Genomic DNA, 19845 nt, shown 5'->3' on the forward strand with positions numbered 1-19845 from the left:
TTTTGAGGACATGGCCTTTTTTCGGACCTGAAAAAAAAACGTAAAACGACCAGGATTTAAAAGTTACATCTCTACAGTTAGGCCCATCACTCTGTGTATTTGATACTGCACATCAGTTTTCAGTTTAACCATCTTTATGGGTCCTAACCTGATTTTTCTGATGGAAGAGCTCTCTGTATGCTCTCACGCTGTATGTATGTGTGTGAGAGGGCAGGAAAAATCCATAATGCAACAATGTAAGTACACTTTTAAAAGTATGCTTCCCAACATTTGCTTCATCAGACTCTTGCAACACATTGGCATTTTTAATAACTGAGACATTTTTAATAAACTGAAATAACTGTTGACTATGTCAAGTCGATATGAAATAAACATATCAGGGAAATTAAAAATAATATGACCTGTGTCTCTATTCACATACTACCCATCCTAAATATTATGTAGCATCCACAAAACATCAGTCAAAGAAGAGAGTTTACTATCAAAAATTATTCAGTGAAGTACACCTTTGAACAGCAAGAGGACAGAAAAGTGTGAAGTGTAAGTGGTATTTCAATTATTTTTTTATGGCATTTTATCACTTGTGTCGATGCATTAAAGGGATAGGTCACTCAAATATTAAAATGATCTCATCATTTCCTAACCCTCATGCAATCCCAGATGTGTATGGCTTTCTTTCTCCAGCAGAACACAAACAAAGATTTTTAGAAGAGTATCTCAGCTCTGTAGGTCCTTATAATGCAAGTTGATGATGAGAAGACCTTTGCAGCTCCAAAAATCACATAAAAGAGACAATAAAGTGATCCATATGACTCCAGTGTTTAAATCCATATATTCAGAAATTATATAATAGGTGTGGGTGAGAAACAGAACAATATGCAAGTCCTTTTTTACTCAAAATCTCCAATTTAACTTTCACTTTCAGATGTGACTTTCAAATGTAAACGTGAAAGTGGAGATTTAGAGTGAAAAAATATTTTTTATCTGTTTCTCACCCACACCTATTATATCACTTCTGAAGATATGGATTTAAACACTGGAGTCATATGGACTACATATATATTTCCTTTATGTGATTTTTGGAGCTACAAATGTCTGATCACCATTCGCATTGTATGGACCTAAAGGGCTGAGATATTCTTCTATAAATCTTTGTTTGTGTTCTGCTGAAGAAAGTCATACACATCTGGGATGGCATGAGGGTGAGTAAATGATGAGAGAATTTTCATTTTTGGGTGAACTATTCCTTTAAAAGGTGTATAAAGGTTTTGGAGCACCCCCACCCCCCTGGTCCATAGTGTCCTCATTTTGGACAACCACAATATGGTTGCACAATTAGTGTGTGCATGGAAACTATTCTTGTTTGATATGTTTGGGGCTGTATACTTGGCAGGCTATGAGAAGGCTAATGACATGAGGGCTAATTGCACAAGTGTGTTTGTGTACGTCTTTCATAGCCATTATCTCCATATTTTCTTAAAAAAAAAAAAAAAAAGAGGTTGGGAATTTTTTCATTTTGGGAGGATAGAGCTTTTACAGAAAATATATATCATGCAAGTTTACCTCCATTAATGCCTTCTAAAATAATAAAAAAGTGGATTACTGGACCCTTTTTGTACAAAAATATTTAGACTATCAGTACAAAAAAGTACAAATTTAAAGAGTGATCCATAGTATATATATATATATTTTTAAATAATGACAGTAATGAGAAAAACATTCCTTTCCTAACAACTGTCTCTCTCTCCATCTCTCTCAACAGCTGGGTCACTCAGCATATTTCCAGTGTCACAATTCTGCTGGCATAGCATTTTTTCTTTCTTCCCACCCTGAGCTATATTTAGCCGCACACAGCAGATTAGCAACACAAAAGGAACTGTGATATCCGCAGGGGGAGAGAGTCAGAAAGAGAGGCCTATAACTTAAAAACAGAGAGGTGTTCTATAATAAAATGAAAATGTCCGGTTTTGAATTAAAGGCTAAACTTCAAAGACTGGCCCTTTCCGGGAAGTTTGAAATTTTGTCTGTATTGAAAGGATGAGAGGGTCCTGAAAATGGGGTGGAGGGTGAGAGAGTCTATCTATGAGAGGTCTGAGCATGCCAGAGGAGGGGTAGTAGGATTTGGCAGAAGGAGATTTCTGAAAGGGCTTTGAAGAAGAGGAGCTGCAGAGTTAAGAGAGCTCAACTATGGACTTCCTGTTTGAAGTGTGGCTGAGGAGCACCTGATCAAGAAGTTGGAGGAGCAGACAGCCAGCAAGCCTGTGCTGCAGAGAAACCTGGAGAGAATTACACACACTTGGATTCAGATGATCCTGCTCAAGCACATGTGCTGTTAAACTCCCACAGAGACAACATGCACACTCAGTATTTACTCGCTGTCAAATGAAACATACACAGCTGGTTTAGCACCTGAACTCTCACCTTGAACCTTCACACAGAGTCACCTGGTGAAGGATACAATGATACCTTACAATTTATCCAAAAAAATTAATCACTGGAGGCAGCATACTTAAAGGGATAGTTCACCCAAAAAATGTATTCTCTTATAGTTTACTCATCTTCCTGCCATCTCAGATGTGCATGACTTTCTTTCTTCTGCAGAACACAAATTAAGATTTTTAGAAGAATATTTCAGCTCTGTATGTTCTTACAATGCACGCGAATGGGTGCCAAAATACACAAAGGGAGCATAAAAGTATTCCTGTGTGTCAAAAATTGTTCAGACACAATATTATAGGTGTGGGTGAGAAATAGATCCATATTTCAATCTTTTTTTTTTTTTATCATAAATTCTCCTCCCTGCCCAGTATGGGAGATATGATGAAGAATGTAAATCACCAAAAACAGAAAAAGGACAAAGTGAAAGAAAAAGGACTTAAATATTGATCCATTTCATTTCAGAAGATATGGATTTAACCACCAGAGTCATCTGGAGTACTTTTATGATACCCTTATGTGTATTTTGGAGCTTAAAAATGTTGGGGCCCATTCATTTGCATTGTATGGACCTCCAGAGCCGAGATATTCTTCTAAAAATCATAATTTATGTTCAGCAGATGAAACAAAGTCATACACAAATGGAATTGCATGAGGGTGAGTAAATGATTAATTAATTTTCATTTTTGAGTGAACAAACCCTTTATAATATCTACCTTTTTGAGCAGCCTTCACGTCGGGAGCGCACCATTTGGTGTCTTAAAATACAGCCTCTGAAGGATGCTCACTAGGTTTTGGAACAAATCCTTTCACTGAGTACAAATTAAGTCTCAAGTCAATTGTTGAAAAGTATAAGAGGCCATTCAAATTAAGGCATTTCTGCGCTAAACAATGCTAGAAAAAGTGAAACGAATACAACAGAACTTAGGAGTCTAAAGACTTGCTTTTAAAAGTTGACATACGTGGTGCTCCTGTGTGAGACACTGAAAGAAATCAGTGAGGTGTGGCGCAGCAGTCAAAGACGTCCATACAGTGCATGTTAAATAAAAAATAAAGAAAGCATAGACGGGAGCAAAAACATGCTCAGTGTCAACTTGGTACAGTCTCAAGTCATGTATTTGTGACTTGTTTCTATATTTTACAAACATACAGACAAACTACCTCACAGGATAACAGATGAGATGAGATGAGATTCAGTGCAGTTTGCTAGCATAACTTCCAAAAATAACCTTTATACTTTAAGTGGACCAATATCATGTGTGACAAACAGGTGATTAAGGTTCTCTTCAACCAAAAGACCATGACAAAACAGCAGGTTGCGCAACATGGGTGTGAATCAATCACGTCCTGGTTAAATGTCACCATGGCAACCACAGATTCCCTACGGATGGCCATATGCACATTGCAGTGCAATGCAATGAAAACACATCAATATAACCTTTGACCGCCCTTGGAGTCTTTGAAAGTGTACTGCTCTAAGGTCCAGCAACAGCTACTAAAATAATAAACAAATATTCAGAAATAGCATGAAAATGTGACATTTATCTGTTAATACTATGAAGGTTATAAGATTAATCTGATATGCATTTAAAGGGCACCTATTATGGCATTTAAAATGTTCCTAATATTGTTTTGGGAGTCCCCAACAACAGTTTTACATGCATGCAATGACAAAAAACACTTTTGTTGTCTTATAATATGCGTTTATGTTTACCGGATTTGCTCACCGACTCCCAAATGATTCGTTCAACGACTCATTTTTCCAAACCCCTCTTTTGCGTGACGCTAATCTGCGGTGATTGGTCAGATGACCCAGTCAGTTGTGATTGGTATACTCTGTGCAGAGATTGTCGGAAACGGAACGCCCATATAAAAAAATCTAAATCAGAGAAGGAATTTTAGTTGATTTATGTTAGCGATCATAGCCCAAAGTTCGGTGGTAAACACCCAATCAGTTATTGTTTGTGTTAGCCCAATGCATAAACATATTGGTAAAGCACTGCATTACTACAAGTTATTGCTATATTCTTTATGACAACTCCAATAACATCGACAAACATTTCACATATTTCCAAAAAATTGACATTGGAGACCTAGAAGACCTATTGCGCTGAGCGTAACTTACACAACACACACAAATACTTATTAAGCATGCTAAAAAACACATAAAAGCAACAATTATTAATAATACTTAGAGGTTGTGATTCGGAGGAGGAAGCTGATCCAAATAAACTTGGTACTGAACCTTCCTTCAGTATCAACCGGCTCGCGAATCCACACTTGAAAGCATTCATGTTCGTAAAGCAATCGTCATTAAAATGACGCGAGCACAGCACATGGTTCGGGCTATACTTGTGTGGTATAGTTGTAAATATAAACTCTAACCACTGATTCTTCACATGCTCGTCCCTGGGCAGTGAAAAAAAGGTCGCTTTTGATATGCACTTCAGAACACAGCGTCTTGTTGTTGACATGATGTTTTCAAGTTTTCCCTGGTGTCTGCGGTGAGTGGGCGCGGCCAATTTGATAATTTTTCATCTTGACGTCACAACGAAAAGGAAAATGACTCACTGGAAAAATGATTCATTACATTGACTCAAGTCAACTCCTACTTTTGAGAGACAAAAACTTTTTTTTACGGTGAACTTTCATATATAAATCTTTGCAGGATGTTTTTGTTCACTTAAATCTATGTTACACACTATATGAAAGGTAATTTTCAAAATGTCATAATAGGTGCCCTTTAATACACTGGTTACTTATTAAATTACAAATCTGTGACCATTCTTCCGTCTATTGTGTCCTGGGTGTTTTTGGAATTATTCTAATTGAGAGTTTTGCTCAAGGACATGCTGAAGAAAAACCCAGTGTTGTTGCATTTACGCTTGTACGTCACTACAGAGCATGGGCCAGACACATTTCTACTGACATAGTGTGTGTGAATGAAGATTGTTGCGATCACTTACCAGGTGGTGGTATGAGGGGTGGTGGAGGGAAAGGTGGAGGTGGAATATTTGAAGGAAAAAAGGGCGACAGCTTTGGCGAGGATAACTCTGTGTCCGAAGAATGCTCCGACACAACCTAAAATATATAAAATCATGTTGTGTCCATAATGCACACGCTGCCAAAAATAATTTACTTTTTTCAGGCAAAAAAACAAAAACAAAACAAAATATCCTACTACTAGGGATAATTCGGTCAATCATCCACTACATCCACATCATCCACTCAAAGGAGATGATAGGCCAAATGTTCAGTCACAGTCACCCCTCAGTTTCTTTGACCATGTTTACGTGAACTTAAGAAAATGGTTTATTCCAGGGTTGTTTCAGAAAATGATGTTCTGAAACTACAGGAACGGCAATTTCCTTACGTCATTTAAGGGATTAAGAGAAAGTGGTTTAACACACCTGGGTTTCCCCCAGAGAATGCAGCTTATTGTGGCCATGTGAATGCACAAGTGGTGTTGTTACAGGTTTTTGAGAAGTGCGCATTTGTGTGAACAGACCGGATAACAAACGTCATAGGATGGAGCCCAAGATTTCTAGGAGTACAGTGGGAAAAACACATACACTGTAAACTATCCCCATTTATACACGCCAATGTAAAATATCGACAGTCCCTCACGTTCGCGTATATGCACTTTGGGGAATCCCGAAGTTTTACGTGAGAAGGAAGCCCCACTATTGCAGTACAATTCCCCCGAAAGTCATGTTAGCAAGTTAGGACAGCAACAAATCTGGAATTTCTGTAAATGAATTGAAGCAACGGAGAATAAAATAGTGAAGTCTTCCTCGAATGCCATATTTCTTATTTACACAAGCATCACAGGGAGATAATGTTTCTGTGGAGAAAGCTGCTTAATGACCGAGCCGCATGTATACAGGAGTAAAGAGAAAGACGCTAACACCGATTTCGAGCCATAAGCAGCTTTCTCACAATAAACGGCTTTCTCGTGTCTATGTAAACATGGTCATTGTTTGGAACAAAGATGCAATGAAAGTGTATGGTGACTACACTAGCAAAAATAGGGGTTTTATTGCAAATTTGCTGCAAATTCACCAAACTATAAAAACAATTTTTTTTGCAAAATTGGCCAAATAGTTACCCAAGTTTATTTTTCTTGATTTACTGGCAAATTGCTTTTTCTTGTTTAAAGCCATAACTTCATTAAATTTTGTTAGATGTATGCTTAAAAAAGAAAAGAAAACATGACTAATGGGCAAATAAATAAATTAAAAAAAAAACTCAAGCAAATGTGTCTTGTTTTAAAGACTTTTACATATTTTTACTGGAAAACAAAAAAGGAAAAACAAAAAACACTTCTTGACACACAAAATGATTTTATGCAGTGTACAGAACACACCTGGATGTTATTTTCATCTGCACTGTGACGTCTTCTGCCTTCCACTCGACTGATGGTCCCTGTCTGTCCTTCGATAACATTGATCGAACCGCTTGACTTGCTGCACAGACACACACACATCAGAGCTGAATCATTAACGTGTCTAGTCCATGAGTGAGCAAAGAGGATGATATGTGCTTTGCACACTTAGACATTTCCCTGCCAGCCATTTAATGAACACAGAAACAATACTGGTCCTTTTGCATTATATGAGGTTACACATGCAACCTCAGTCGACACCATTTTCCTGCTGATCTGGGAAATCTCCTCTCATGTGTGCAACACAAATATTTTTTGCTCACGTACACACAGTAGTTACACATTTACATGAATGTGTGCCATGCTAGTCGTCACCATTCATAAATGTTTAAGTCCCCTGAAACAAGGCTTCAAACACATACACTTAAGATTCACACACAAATTAACTAGGCAATAACCTATTTCAATCTCAAAAAATTAATCAAATAAAAGAGTGCATTAATACTGCAAAAAAACAAGCGTTAGAAATACGGTCAGCCTGTCTATCTCTTGCTCTCTCTCACTTCCTCTGTCCTGTTGTTGAAGATTGGAGGGCATTAAAGCCAGAAGTTGACACACTTCCAGTGTTTCACCTTTTTTCACCTTCATAATCCTTAAATGGAAGTGCTAAGTGTTAAATGTTACGTTCGTAAGAATGTTCCATTAAGAAGCTTCAAAACAACATTAATAGTTTGAATTTGGTGATAACATTTACATGGTTTGAAAGCTGAAAATAAAAATATAATTAAATACAAAACAGTCAAAAATGTTTTGGAAAGATATGGGGTGGGCATTTTTTTTATAGTGCTGGCTCGATTAAGAGCAGGGGAGTCATTACACTGATAAGTAAACACCTACAATTCAAATGTCTCAAACAGAGTATCAGCTCTTCTGATAACATTAGTCGCTTCATCAATATCATGTGGTCAGTGGTGAATTCAGATCTCAGACTCCGGGCGCTTTGACGCCTAAAAGGCATTTAATATGGTAGAATGGGATTATCTTGTTAAGATATTGGAAATGTACAGGTTCCGAAATACTTTTATTGGATGGATTAATTTCAGATTATTTTACTCTGGATAGAGGCACCCAGCAGGGTTGACCTCTTTCTCCATTATTGTACTGTCTTGCCCTGGAACAATTAGCAGCCGCGATAAGAAAGGAGGAGGATTTTCCAGGGGTGACGGCGGGAGGCGTGGTGCATACGCTTTTGCTTTACGCAAATTATATTTTATTATTCGTATCCGACCCTACTAGATCTGTGTCTTGCCTCCACAGAATTATTCATTCCTTTTCCAAGTTCTCAGGATACAGAGTTAATTGGTCTAAATTCAAAGATTTGTCTCTGACAGCGTACTGCCCAGTAACAGCTTTTCAGCCGGGTGCCTTCCAGTGACCTAAACAGGGCATTAAGCATTTGGGTATTTTATTCCCAGCAAATTTATGTGATTTAGTTATAGTTAATTTTGACCCTTTAATAAAAACATTTTGAGCGTTGTGGGCATGTGGGTTTCATTACATTTATCTATGATTGGGAAGGTTGTTATTAAAATTTATTGTATTCCAAAATTCATCTATCTGCTACCATCTCTCCATATAGATGTCCCCTTCACTTATTTTAAGCAATTTGGGTTGCATAGTGAAGTCCTTCATTTGGAATGGTAAATGTCCCAGATAACATTTCAATAAGTTACACAGGCCGATTCACAAAGGTGGGTTAGGCCTACCCAAGATTTTGTTTTATTATTATGCATTCGATCTCAGACATTTGGCTCATTGGTCGCTTCCATCTTAGAGAGCCCCTCCCTGGTTTTGTATTGAACAGGAAGTTCTTGCCCCTATTTTACCATTGCAAAGCCTTTCTATCAAACTAATTGGAGAAGTTACATCGTTATCTCGCATTTGCACTCGGTATGGACAAAAGTGTCCAGAGTGTTTAATTCAGACATTTATTTAAATGTAGCCTCAAGCATATGGCTGAACCCAAAATTATGTATTAATAAGTCCCCTTTCTGTTGGACAGATTGGATTGAGAGGGATGTTAATACGCTCGGTGACCTATATGAGAGTGGAGTGTTGAGATCCTTTGAACATATGGTTCAACATTTTGGGATTCCCAGATCTCAGTTCTTTAGGTATTTACACCACCTGCTCTGTACTATTTTGGGGAGTAGCATACACCCCTTTAAAGCAGCAGATACTCTGAGAGTGGTGATAACTGCTTTTGGAAAAGGTCATGAGGCATCAGTGTATTACTCCCTGCTATTACTTCAACTTCTCTGAAGAGATTATGGGTGAAAGATTAAACTTGGTATTGGAGGAAGGGTGTGGGCTAGGATAAAAAAAAAACATCAAGTCTACATCTAGAGATGCAAGGGTGCGTCTTATGCAATTTAAGATGTTACATTGATTCTGTTGGACCCACTCTAGATTGTAAAGCCTTGGTCTGAAAGATACATCCACCTGCTGGCGATGCCAATCAGAAGATGGGACACAACCCATGTTTTTTTTTTGGTGGTGTGTTAAGATCCAAGAAATTTGGTTGAGGTTTCAGATTTTTATGTTTGATGTGACTGGTTAAGTGCTCATGGAAAAATATGTGTTTTAAGTTGTTTTTTGAAGAGTCAGCTTCTTTCAAGCTGATTTTAAATGTGTGTAATTATTTCTATATATATATATATATATATATATATATATATATATATATATACACATACACTCACCTAAAGGATTATTAGGAGCACCATACTAATACTGTGTTTGACCCCCTTTCAGCCTTCAGAACTGCCTTAATTCTACATGGCATTGATTCAACAAGGTGCTGAAAGCATTCTTCAGAAATGTTGGCCCATATTGATAGGATAGCATCTTGCAGTTGATGGAGATTTGTGGGATGCACATCCAGGGCACGAAGCTCCCGTTCCACCACATCCCAAAGATGCTCTATTGGGTTGAGATCTGGTGACTGTGGGGGCCATTTTAGTACAGTGAACTCATTGTCATGTTCAAGAAACCAATTTGAAATGATTCGAGCTTTGTGACATGGTGCATTATCCTGCTGGAAGTAGCCATCAGAGGATGGGTACATGGTGGCCATAAAGGGATGGACATGGTCAGAAACAATGCTCAGGTATGCCGTGGCATTTAAACGATGCCCAATTGGCACTAAGGGGCCTAAAGTGTGCCAAGAAAACATCCCCCACATCATTACACCACCACCACCACCGGCCTGCACAGTGGTAACAAGGCATGATGGATCCATGTTCTCATTCTGTTTACACCAAATTCTGACTCTACCATCTGAATGTCGCAACAGAAATCGAGACTCATCAGACCAGGCAACATTTTTCCAGTCTTCAACTGTCCAATTTTGGTGAGCTCTTGCTAATTGTAGCATCTTTTCCCTATTTGTAGTGGAGATGAGTGGTACCCGGTGGGATCTTCTGCTGTTGTAGCCCATCCGCCTCAAGGTTGTGCGTGTTGTGGCTTCACAAATGCTTTGCTGCATACCTCGGTTGTAACGAGTGGTTATTTCAGGCAAAGTTGCTCTTCTATCAGCTTGAATCAGTCGGCCCATTCTCCTCTGACCTCTTGCATCAACAAGGCATTTTCGCCCACAGGACTGCCGCGATACTGGATGTTTTTCCCTTTTCACACTATTCTTTGTAAACCCTAGAAATGGTTGTGCGTGAAAATCCCAGTAACTGAGCAGATTGTGAAATACTCAGACCGGCCCGTCTGGCACCAACAACCATGCCACGCTCAAAATTGCTTAAATCACCTTTCTTTCCCATTCTGACATTCAGTTTGGAGTTCAGGAGATTGTCTTGACCAGGACCACACCCCTAAATGCATTGAAGCAACTGCCATGTGATTGGTTGATTAGATAATTGCATTAATGAGAAATTGAACAGGTGTTCCTAATAATCCTTTAGGTGAGTGTATATTTTGTGTATACTCATGTGTCACCACAAGGATGTTTGTTGAGGGTCAGGGTTGGGTTAGGGATTGGGAGGGGTAATAGTGTGGGTTAAATGATGATTCTGTGAATATACAGTATGTTTTTCATTTCTTTGTCAATTTTGTGAATCAATTAAAAAATGTTTGGTCTAAAATTATATTTCTACATAAGCAGCCCACTGCGACTACAGACTCAACATGAAAAACCCAGTAAATTCATTAAACATCTTACCTTTTAGGATTTAAGACAACTGTGAGGTTATCCTAACTTTAATATGTTATTTACAACTATTTTTAAGAAAAAAGTTTTTGAGAATTTGAATGTTTCTTAAGTTTTTCTTAAAATAAACAGATAAGAACTTTAAGAAGTTTGTTCGGGAATACAAAATATTCTTAACTTTTTTATAAAATTATAAATTAAGAAAAGGCATGGGTAGCTCAGAGACTAAAGAAGCTGACTACCACCACTGGAGTTCACAGTTCGAATCCCAGGGTGTGCTCCAGCCAGGTCTCCTAAGCAATCAAATTGGCCCGGTTGCTACAGAGGGTAGAGTCACATTGGGTAACCTCCTCGTGGTCGCTATAATGTGGTTCGCTCTTGGTGGAGCACGTGGCCAGTTGTGCGTGATGCCCAGTGGATGGCGTTAAGCCTCCACATGCGCTATGTCTCAGCGGTAACGTGCTCAACAAGCAAAGTGATAAGATGTGCGAGTTGACATCACAGACATGGAGGCAACTGAGGTTCATCCTCTGCCACCCGGTTTGAGGTGTGTCACTATGCCACCACAAGGCATTCCAAATTGGGATGAAAAAGGGGAGATTTTATTTTATTTTTTTAAGAAAATGGTAATTAATAAGATTTCTTCTTAAGAAGGTTTCGTGAATCCAGCCCCTGATTCTGTAGTCTGAGCTCATTACACACTTTGCATATGTATCACTCTACATCATCACTGCAATAAATAATCTTTATTTAGAGGAATATTTTGGGTTCAATATACAGTGGGTACGGAAAGTATTCAGACCCCCTTAAATTTTTCACTCAAAATCATTTAAGTTCACTTTGTTTTCCTCATTATTGTACACACAGCACCCCATATTGACAGAAAAACACAGAATTGTTGACATTTTTGCACATTTATTAAAAAAGAAAAACTGGAATATCACATGGTCCTAAGTATTCAGACCCTTTGCTGTGACACTCATATATTTAACTCAGGTGCTGTCCATTTCTTCTGATCATCCTTGAGATGGTTCTACACCTTCAATTGAGTCCAGCTGTGTTTGATTATACTGATTGGACTTGATTAGGAAAGCCACACACCTGTCTATATAAGACCTTACAGCTCACAGTGCATGTCAGAGCAAATGAGAATCATGAGGTCAAAGGAACTGCCTGAAGAGCTCAGAGACAGAATTGTGGCAAGGCACAGATCTGGCCATGGTTACAAAAACATTTCTGCTGCCCTTAAGGTTCATAAGAGCACAGTGGACTCCATAATCCTTAAATGGAAGACGTTTGGGACGACCAGAACCCTTCCTAGAGCTGGCCATCCGGCCAAACTGAGCTATCGGGGGAGAAGAGCCTTGGTGAGAGAGGTAAAGAAGAACCCAAAGATCACTGTGGCTGAGCTCCAGAGATGCAGTCGGGAGATGGGAGAAAGTTGTAGTAAGTCAACCATCACTGCAGCCATCCACCAGTCGGGGCTTTATGGCAGAGTGGCCCGACGGAAGCCTCTCCTCAGTGCAAGACTCATGAAAGCCTGCATGGAGTTTGCTAAAAAACACCTGAAGGACTCCAAGATGGTGATAAATAAGATTCTCTGGTCTGATGAGTCCAAGATAGAACTTTTTGGCCTTAATTCTAAGCGGTATGTGTGGAGAAAACCAGGCACTGCTCCTCACCTGTCCAATACAGTCTCAACAGTGAAGCATGGTGGTGGCAGCATCATACTGTGGGGGTGTTTTTCAGCTGCAGGGACAGGACGACTGGTTGCAATCGAGGGAAAGATGAATGTGGCCAAGTACAGGGATATCCTGGACGAAAACCCCTCAGACTGGGCCGAAGGTTCACCTTCCAACAAGACAATGACCCTAAGCACACCGCTAAAATAACGAAGGAGTGGCTTCACAACAACTCTGTGACTGTTCTTGAATGGCCCAGCCAGAGCCCTGACTTAAACCCAATTGAGCATCTCTGGAGAGACCTGAAAATGGCTGTCCACCAACGTTTACCATCCAACCTGACAGAACTGGAGAGGATCTGCAAGGAGGAATGGCAGAGGATACCCAAATCCAGATGTGAAAAACTTGTTGCATCTTTCCCAAAAAGACTCATGGCTGTATTAGATCAAAAGGGTGCTTTTACTAAATACTGAACAAAGGGTCTGAATACTTAGGACCATGTGATATTTCAGTTTTTCTTTTTTAATAAATGTGCAAAAATGTCAACAATTCTGTGTTTCTCTGTCAATATGGGGTGCTGTGTGTACAATAATGAGGAAAAAAAATGAACAAATGATTTTAGCAAATGGCTGCAATATAACAAAGAGTGAAAAATTTAAGGGGGTCTGAATACTTTCCGTACCCACTGTAAGTTAAGCTCAATTGACAGCATTTGTGGCACAATATTGATTACCCCATAAATTAAATTTGACTTGCTCCTCCTTGCATGTTAATATGATATTAGTATAACAAAATCACTTACTAACCTTTTCTGTGTTAAGTTATATCCAATTTTACAACTTCGTTACCATGACGATATAATATCAACAAACCATAAAGTGACAGAAATAATTACAATTTAAACAACTTTCAAATAATACAATTGTTCTAACAGAAGAATTTATGCAAGTGATTTTTAAAAATATTATAAGCTTCACATTTCTGCCTTTAAACCCTCCAAAAAGTGGCCCCATTTACTTACATTGTAAGTGACTCACTGTAACCTCAATTATTGCTTTTTTTACAGAAAAGGAGGGATGATTAAAAATTTATTTTGTGGTAATCAAAATTATGTCACAAATGCTGTCGATTGAGCTTAACTTGTATTGAACACGGAACATTCCTTTAATGATGTAGTGTGTAATTTCTGGGCCACTAGTTTCACTAAACGTATGCAGACAAGCCGTATCTGAAAACTCAATATACAAAGTCACTTGAATTATGGTGCAAAAACACTGAATTTTGATGCAGCATGACAATCCTTTTCCGTGCAAGATAGAATGGCAATTTGCTTGTTTCGTTCTGAAAATGCCACCTCTGTGTGTTTGAACTGGTTGTACTGTGACTGACTCCTGCATCCTGTCTGTGTGTAAAAGTGTTATATTAAACAGCTGGAGTGTTGCTTTACCTTTGAATGCTCCGGTTCATACACGTCCCCCAGAGCGAGGCATAACCTTCAACTGATCGAGGAGAAGTTCAAGGAACTGTTGATTAAAAGTCACCCCCACTAACTCCTGCCCAGGACCAAACGCAGTCTGGACCACCAGGCCTGAACCATGGGGTGTGTGTTTTTATTTGTGTCTCCGCAAATATAGAAAAGTAACAGAGAAATATCAGGATGTTTCAACAGTCAGGATGTTTTCTTCAGGGAAGAATGGAAAACAAGAGCTGACAGAAATCAAGAGCTGAGAAAAAAGGTGAAAGAATAAGGAAAAACAGGGATGATGATATGCGTATGGAGGGTTTGGGACAATCCAGCAGAAAGCCATTATGACCGTAATCATGCAGTTACATGGAAAAGGGCTTGCACGACTGGTAAACAAAACTGCAGTTAAGAGCCAAACACTGCCTGTATGCCAAACAATTCAATTGCTGGTGATGCTAAAAGATAAAAGAAAATACAGAAAACAACAAATGAAAAAACAGAAACAACATTGTTAAGTTCTTGCCATGCTACAAATGGTTGGCCTACAAATGGTGATATCTAAAAGATCACATTTTCACTAATGAGGCAAAGACAAGGACATAGAGGTATTGAAAGCATTCCTGTAGCTCAACTGGTAGAGCACAGATCTGACAACACCAAAGTCCTAGCTTTGATTCCCAGGGAATACACATAATGATACAATGGCCTACTTTAGATAACAAGAATCTGCTGAATACATACAGTAAATGTAAAAGGGCATACTTGTGTATATTAGATTCATGCATTTATAGGGTTTTTACTTCTTTTCGATCAGGAAATTATGGCAGAGAAATATAGGGAATGGGATCTGGACATGACACCAGATTGACTCAAACATACATCCTTACAAGAGCACCACATGCAGTCGATTACAGTGTCTATTATGGTTATATAAGTTAATGTGGGGGTGAGATGATTTGATTGGTTAATGCAGGCCTGTGACTTTGTAATAGGGTAAGGCAGGGGTTGGCAAACTTTTTGACATGGTGTGCCATTTTTTATTTTCCTGGTCAATGGCTGTGCTCACGCGATTAACCGATAGTGAAGGGCTGGCAGATCGTGATGTGTGAATGGCTTTCACAGGCTGTTGGGTAGCCTATACTGCAGTCTCGTCACTTTTTAACTTTTTCAGCTCATGAAAGCACGCAGCATGATCATGAGGAAGGATTACATAAAGATGTAGATTGGAATGCAGGTGCAGAATTATAAATAAAATAGTCTACTCCTCTCTCGCAGTTGCTGGCATGCCAGTGATTACCCCTCTTCATACTAATGCTGGCACGTGTGCCATAGGTTGCCAACCCCTGGTATAAGGCATGGTTTGATGGGTTAAGATGGTATGTTTGATGCAGGCACTCACCTGGATGAGTATTCTAACAGATCATTAGACTTCTGATGCAGCTGAAGGAGAGAGAGAAAGAAAGAGGATTAGCTATATCCCAAATGACACATTGTACACCAGAGCTACTTAACTTCGGAAAGGTCAGGGGCCAAAAAGATGGATCCTTGTATCCTCAAGGGCCGCACACATATTTACGATTTTATATACATTTAATAATACTTAAAAGTTAACATTTTTAAAATAAGAATGTTGGAATGTTAACGGGATAGTTCACCTAAAAATGTAAATGCTCTCATCATTTACTCACCTTACTGCCATCCCAGATGTGTATAACTTTATCTTGCTGAGGGGGTCTGGGTGGCTCAGCAAGTAAAGACACTCACTACCACACCTGGAGTCGCAAGTTCGAATCCAGTGTGTGCTGAGTGACTCCAGTCAGGCTTCCTAAGCAACAAATTGGCCCGGTTGCTAGGGTGGGTAGAGTCATGTTGGGTTAACCTAATCGTGGTTGCCATAATGGGGGTAATAATCTCGGTGGGGCACTGGGAGTTGTGGGTGGATGCCGCGGAGAATGGCGTTAAGCCTCCACACACGCTAGATCTCCGTGGTAATGCGCTCAACAACAACGTGATAAGATACGTTGATTGACTGTCTCAGATGTGGAGGCAATGGAGATTCGTCCTCCGCCACCTGGATTGAGGCAAGTCACTAGACCACCATGAGGAACTAGAGCGCACTGGAAATTGGGCATGCCAGAATGGGGAGAAAAGGGGGAGAACCCCCACCCCCAGCTCTTTATATGAAAGACAGATCAATATTTAAGTCTTTAGCTTTTTCTTTTTTATAAATCTCCACTTTCACTTTCAGATTTGACAGTGAATGTGGAGATTTATGGTAAAAAAAAAAAAAGTGGTTAAATATTGATCTGTTTCTCACCCACACCTATCATTTAACTTCTGAAAACATAGATTTAACAACTGGATTATGGATTACTTTTAGGCTGCCTTTATGTGCTTTTTGGAGCTTCAAAGTTCTGGCTATCATTCACTTGCATTGTATGGATCTACAGAGCTGAAATATTCTTCTAAAAATCTTAATTTGTTTTCTGCAGAAGAATGAAAGTCATACACATCTGGGATGACATGAGGATGAGTAAATGATGAGAGAATTTTCATTTTTGGGTAAACTTTCCCTTTTAGTAATTATTTTAAACTTAAGAGATGTAATGGTTCGATTTTCAGATAAAGATCAGTTCTGTTGTCACTGTTATTGTCAAATTACAAAGACCACAAGTGTGCAACATCACATATACTAGAGATGTGTTCAAAAACAAGAGCGATATATCCAATATTATCACCAAAGCTCCTTCAGTGACAAGTCATAAAGATTTGTTCATCCCCCATAGCGTTTTACGCCGAAGTAGATCACTTAGAAAGCATTTGCGTGAAGGCATCTCAATGCTGTCACTGCAGGAAAAGCAGTTTTTTTCCCCTGTAAATACTGTTGGTATAATGATTACATATCTCTGATGAGGTATTCATGGACAGATTCGCGCAGAGTTAAGTAACTCTCAAATGAGATTGCGAGCGTGCATGTTTGACTGACACACCTGAGAGCATACGTACGGTACTGTATGAACGCACATGCAGACCGACCGCCACTCTCATTACATCAGCCATTCTCAGATAATATTTGTTGTTATTATTTGTTTTTTATTTATTTTGGGTATATCCGGGTACTTGTAGTACACTTCTTTATGTTGCATTTTTAGTGAAAACATACTGTACTACACGCAATACTTAAGACTTTAAAACGTAGAATAGTGCTGAAGAGTGTGGTTTGGGATGCATGTATTGAAATTTATTCACCAGAAATGTCATACACAAAGCAAAGTGGAAGCAGAAAGCTGAGAGCATGGTAGGTAAAGTGGCTCAAGTTAAAAGGAAGTTCACCCAAAAATGAAAATTCAAACCAAATTTCCCACCATCGTGTCATTCCAAATGCTCCTGACTTTCTTTCTTGGCAAAAATGTAAACTCAAAAGGAGAAGTTTTAATGAATGTCACAGACAGTCTTCTCAATACAATGGCAGTGCACAGTATCTTAGTGCTAAACAACGCAAGTTCTTGCGTGAACATGTAAGCCACTGTGAATAGGCTTTTGTCATTGTGCCCATGAACATGTAATGGAAGTTTCAATGAAAAATTACTTAAAGGGATAGTTCACCCAAAAATAGAAATTCTCTCATTATTTACTCACACTCATGCCATCCCAGTTGTGTATGACTTTCTTTCTTCAGATGAACACAAATGAAGATTTTAGAACAATATCTCAGGTCCATACAATGCAAGTGAATGGTGATCAGACATTTGTAATGCCAAAAATGACATTAAGAAAACATACAAGTAATCCATATGACTCCAGTGGTTAAATCCATATCTTAAGAAGCTATATAATAGGTTTAGGTGAGAAACAGAACAATTTTAAAGTCCTTATTTACTCTTAAACCTCCACTTTAAGTTTTAGTGAGTCAAAACAGGCACCACATGTGACTTTCAGATGTACAAGTGAAAGTGGAGATCTAGAGTAAAAAAGGACTTCAATTTGTATCTGTTTCTCACCCACTATTATACAGCTTCAGAAGATTATGTGACTATGTTTCCTTTATGTGATATTTGGAGCTACAAAGGACTGATCACCATACACTTGCATTGTATGGACCTCCAGAGCTGAAATATTCTTTTAAAATATTCGTTTGTGTTCAGAAGAAGAAAGAAAGCCATACATATCTTGGATGGCATGAGAGAATGATGAGAGAATTTTCATTTTTGGGTGAACTATCCATTTAAATTTCAAGTTGTTTTTCATCAAAATCTATCGTATGCCTTCAGAAGACTAGGTATATGAAACACGGGCTGCATGGACTTAGTTTATTAAACTTTTGTGTCCTTTAATAAGCTTTAAAGTGATTTACTATCCACTGCCATTGTATTGAGAAGATACAATACTCATTAAAACTGCAGGTAAATTATGACAGAATTTTCATTTTGGGTGAACTATTCTTTTAATGCCATATTCAGCTTGATAACCAGTTGTCAGTTGTTAGTGTCTTATGCAATAACAGTATTGCGCTAACGTTGCTTTTGACAACTCTTAACAACACTGAGAAAATGTGCAGCTGCTCTCCTGGTCCATCTCTGATTACAACGGTCTTAATGGTAAAATACTGTCTTTGTAGGGCGTGGTTTTAAAAGAAGTGCAGTCTTTCATTTAGTGGCTAAGTCTGGAGGGAGTTTCAGAACAGATAAGATCACTTGCAGCACTTTTATAATAAAAACTTTAGCACTAGACTAACTTACCTTTTGCTTATAAAGACTTTTTAACTTTTTATTGTTTAAAAGATTTTTTCTTTGATCATATCTTATCTTGCCTATAGCACCAAGTGAGCCAGGACTACCACTGGTGCCCCACCCAAAAAACTAAATCGATAAATCTATTTCAACACCTATTCTATTCAAACAGGCAATCTGAAACAGCACTAAAACTCTGTGACAGTTCATAATTAACTTCTCAGAATGAACCATTGTGAGATGGGAGAGTTTATTTCAGAGTTTAAATGTACCATTATTTTGCTGGATGACCCCAGGCTCAAGATCTCTAGACTCATGCGCAGTCGTCTCTGTTTGTCACAGTATGCCTTCCAGGTGTCCTCGTTAAAACCATAGTTAAAGTAATCAGACAGATCTGCACCTGCGTTTATGCACAACACGAGCTGTAAAATGTGTACTTGAGAAAAATATAATCAAATTTAAGTTACACTAACACACGTCACTTGTAATGTTAATGCAATGAACTGCACCTGGCTTCCTCCATGGCTTCTCCTCAAAGGACTCTACATCCACCTCCAGGAGATTGCTCTCAGCATTCAGATCCAGCCCTCTGGACTTAGAGCCTGACTCACAGTAGATAAGACATTAGAGTCCCACACACAGATCAAACAAAGCCTTGAAAGATGTCCTAAAAAGGATTCTCTACATTACATTTCAGTCAGGCTTACACTGACAAAATGTTTTTCTTCAGGAATGCATGATGGTGATTTAAGAAACATATATTTACATGTAATATATCTGTGTGGGAACTTTTTACATTTGTATCAGCTAAAATCATTTTCATGAAGTTATCCTTTTGTGTACATTCTTTCACTGTTTGAGGAGGAATGACACTTTATGGCTTCAATCTGTAATGTAGCTAGGACAGGAGGTGGGATTGATCTCTCAAT

The 19845-nt window shown here is 38.7% G+C and overlaps 1 protein-coding gene across 1 annotated transcript in view; it reads right to left on the reverse strand.

Annotated features, from left to right (window-relative positions):
- fip1l1a (FIP1 like 1a (S. cerevisiae)) overlaps nt 1-19845 on the reverse strand; it is a 50213-nt gene that overhangs the window by 21318 nt on the left and 9050 nt on the right. The window contains exons 6-10 of the mRNA XM_052098154.1: nt 19426-19518; nt 19189-19316; nt 15586-15626; nt 6803-6902; nt 5403-5517 (exon numbers count right to left, since the gene is read on the reverse strand). Coding sequence (XP_051954114.1) covers nt 5403-5517; nt 6803-6902; nt 15586-15626; nt 19189-19316; nt 19426-19518 — 477 coding nt within the window. The remainder of the gene's footprint in view (nt 1-5402; nt 5518-6802; nt 6903-15585; nt 15627-19188; nt 19317-19425; nt 19519-19845) is intronic.

The sequence above is a fragment of the Xyrauchen texanus genome, chromosome 30, assembly GCF_025860055.1.
Source record: "Xyrauchen texanus isolate HMW12.3.18 chromosome 30, RBS_HiC_50CHRs, whole genome shotgun sequence".
NCBI lineage: Eukaryota > Metazoa > Chordata > Actinopteri > Cypriniformes > Catostomidae > Xyrauchen > Xyrauchen texanus.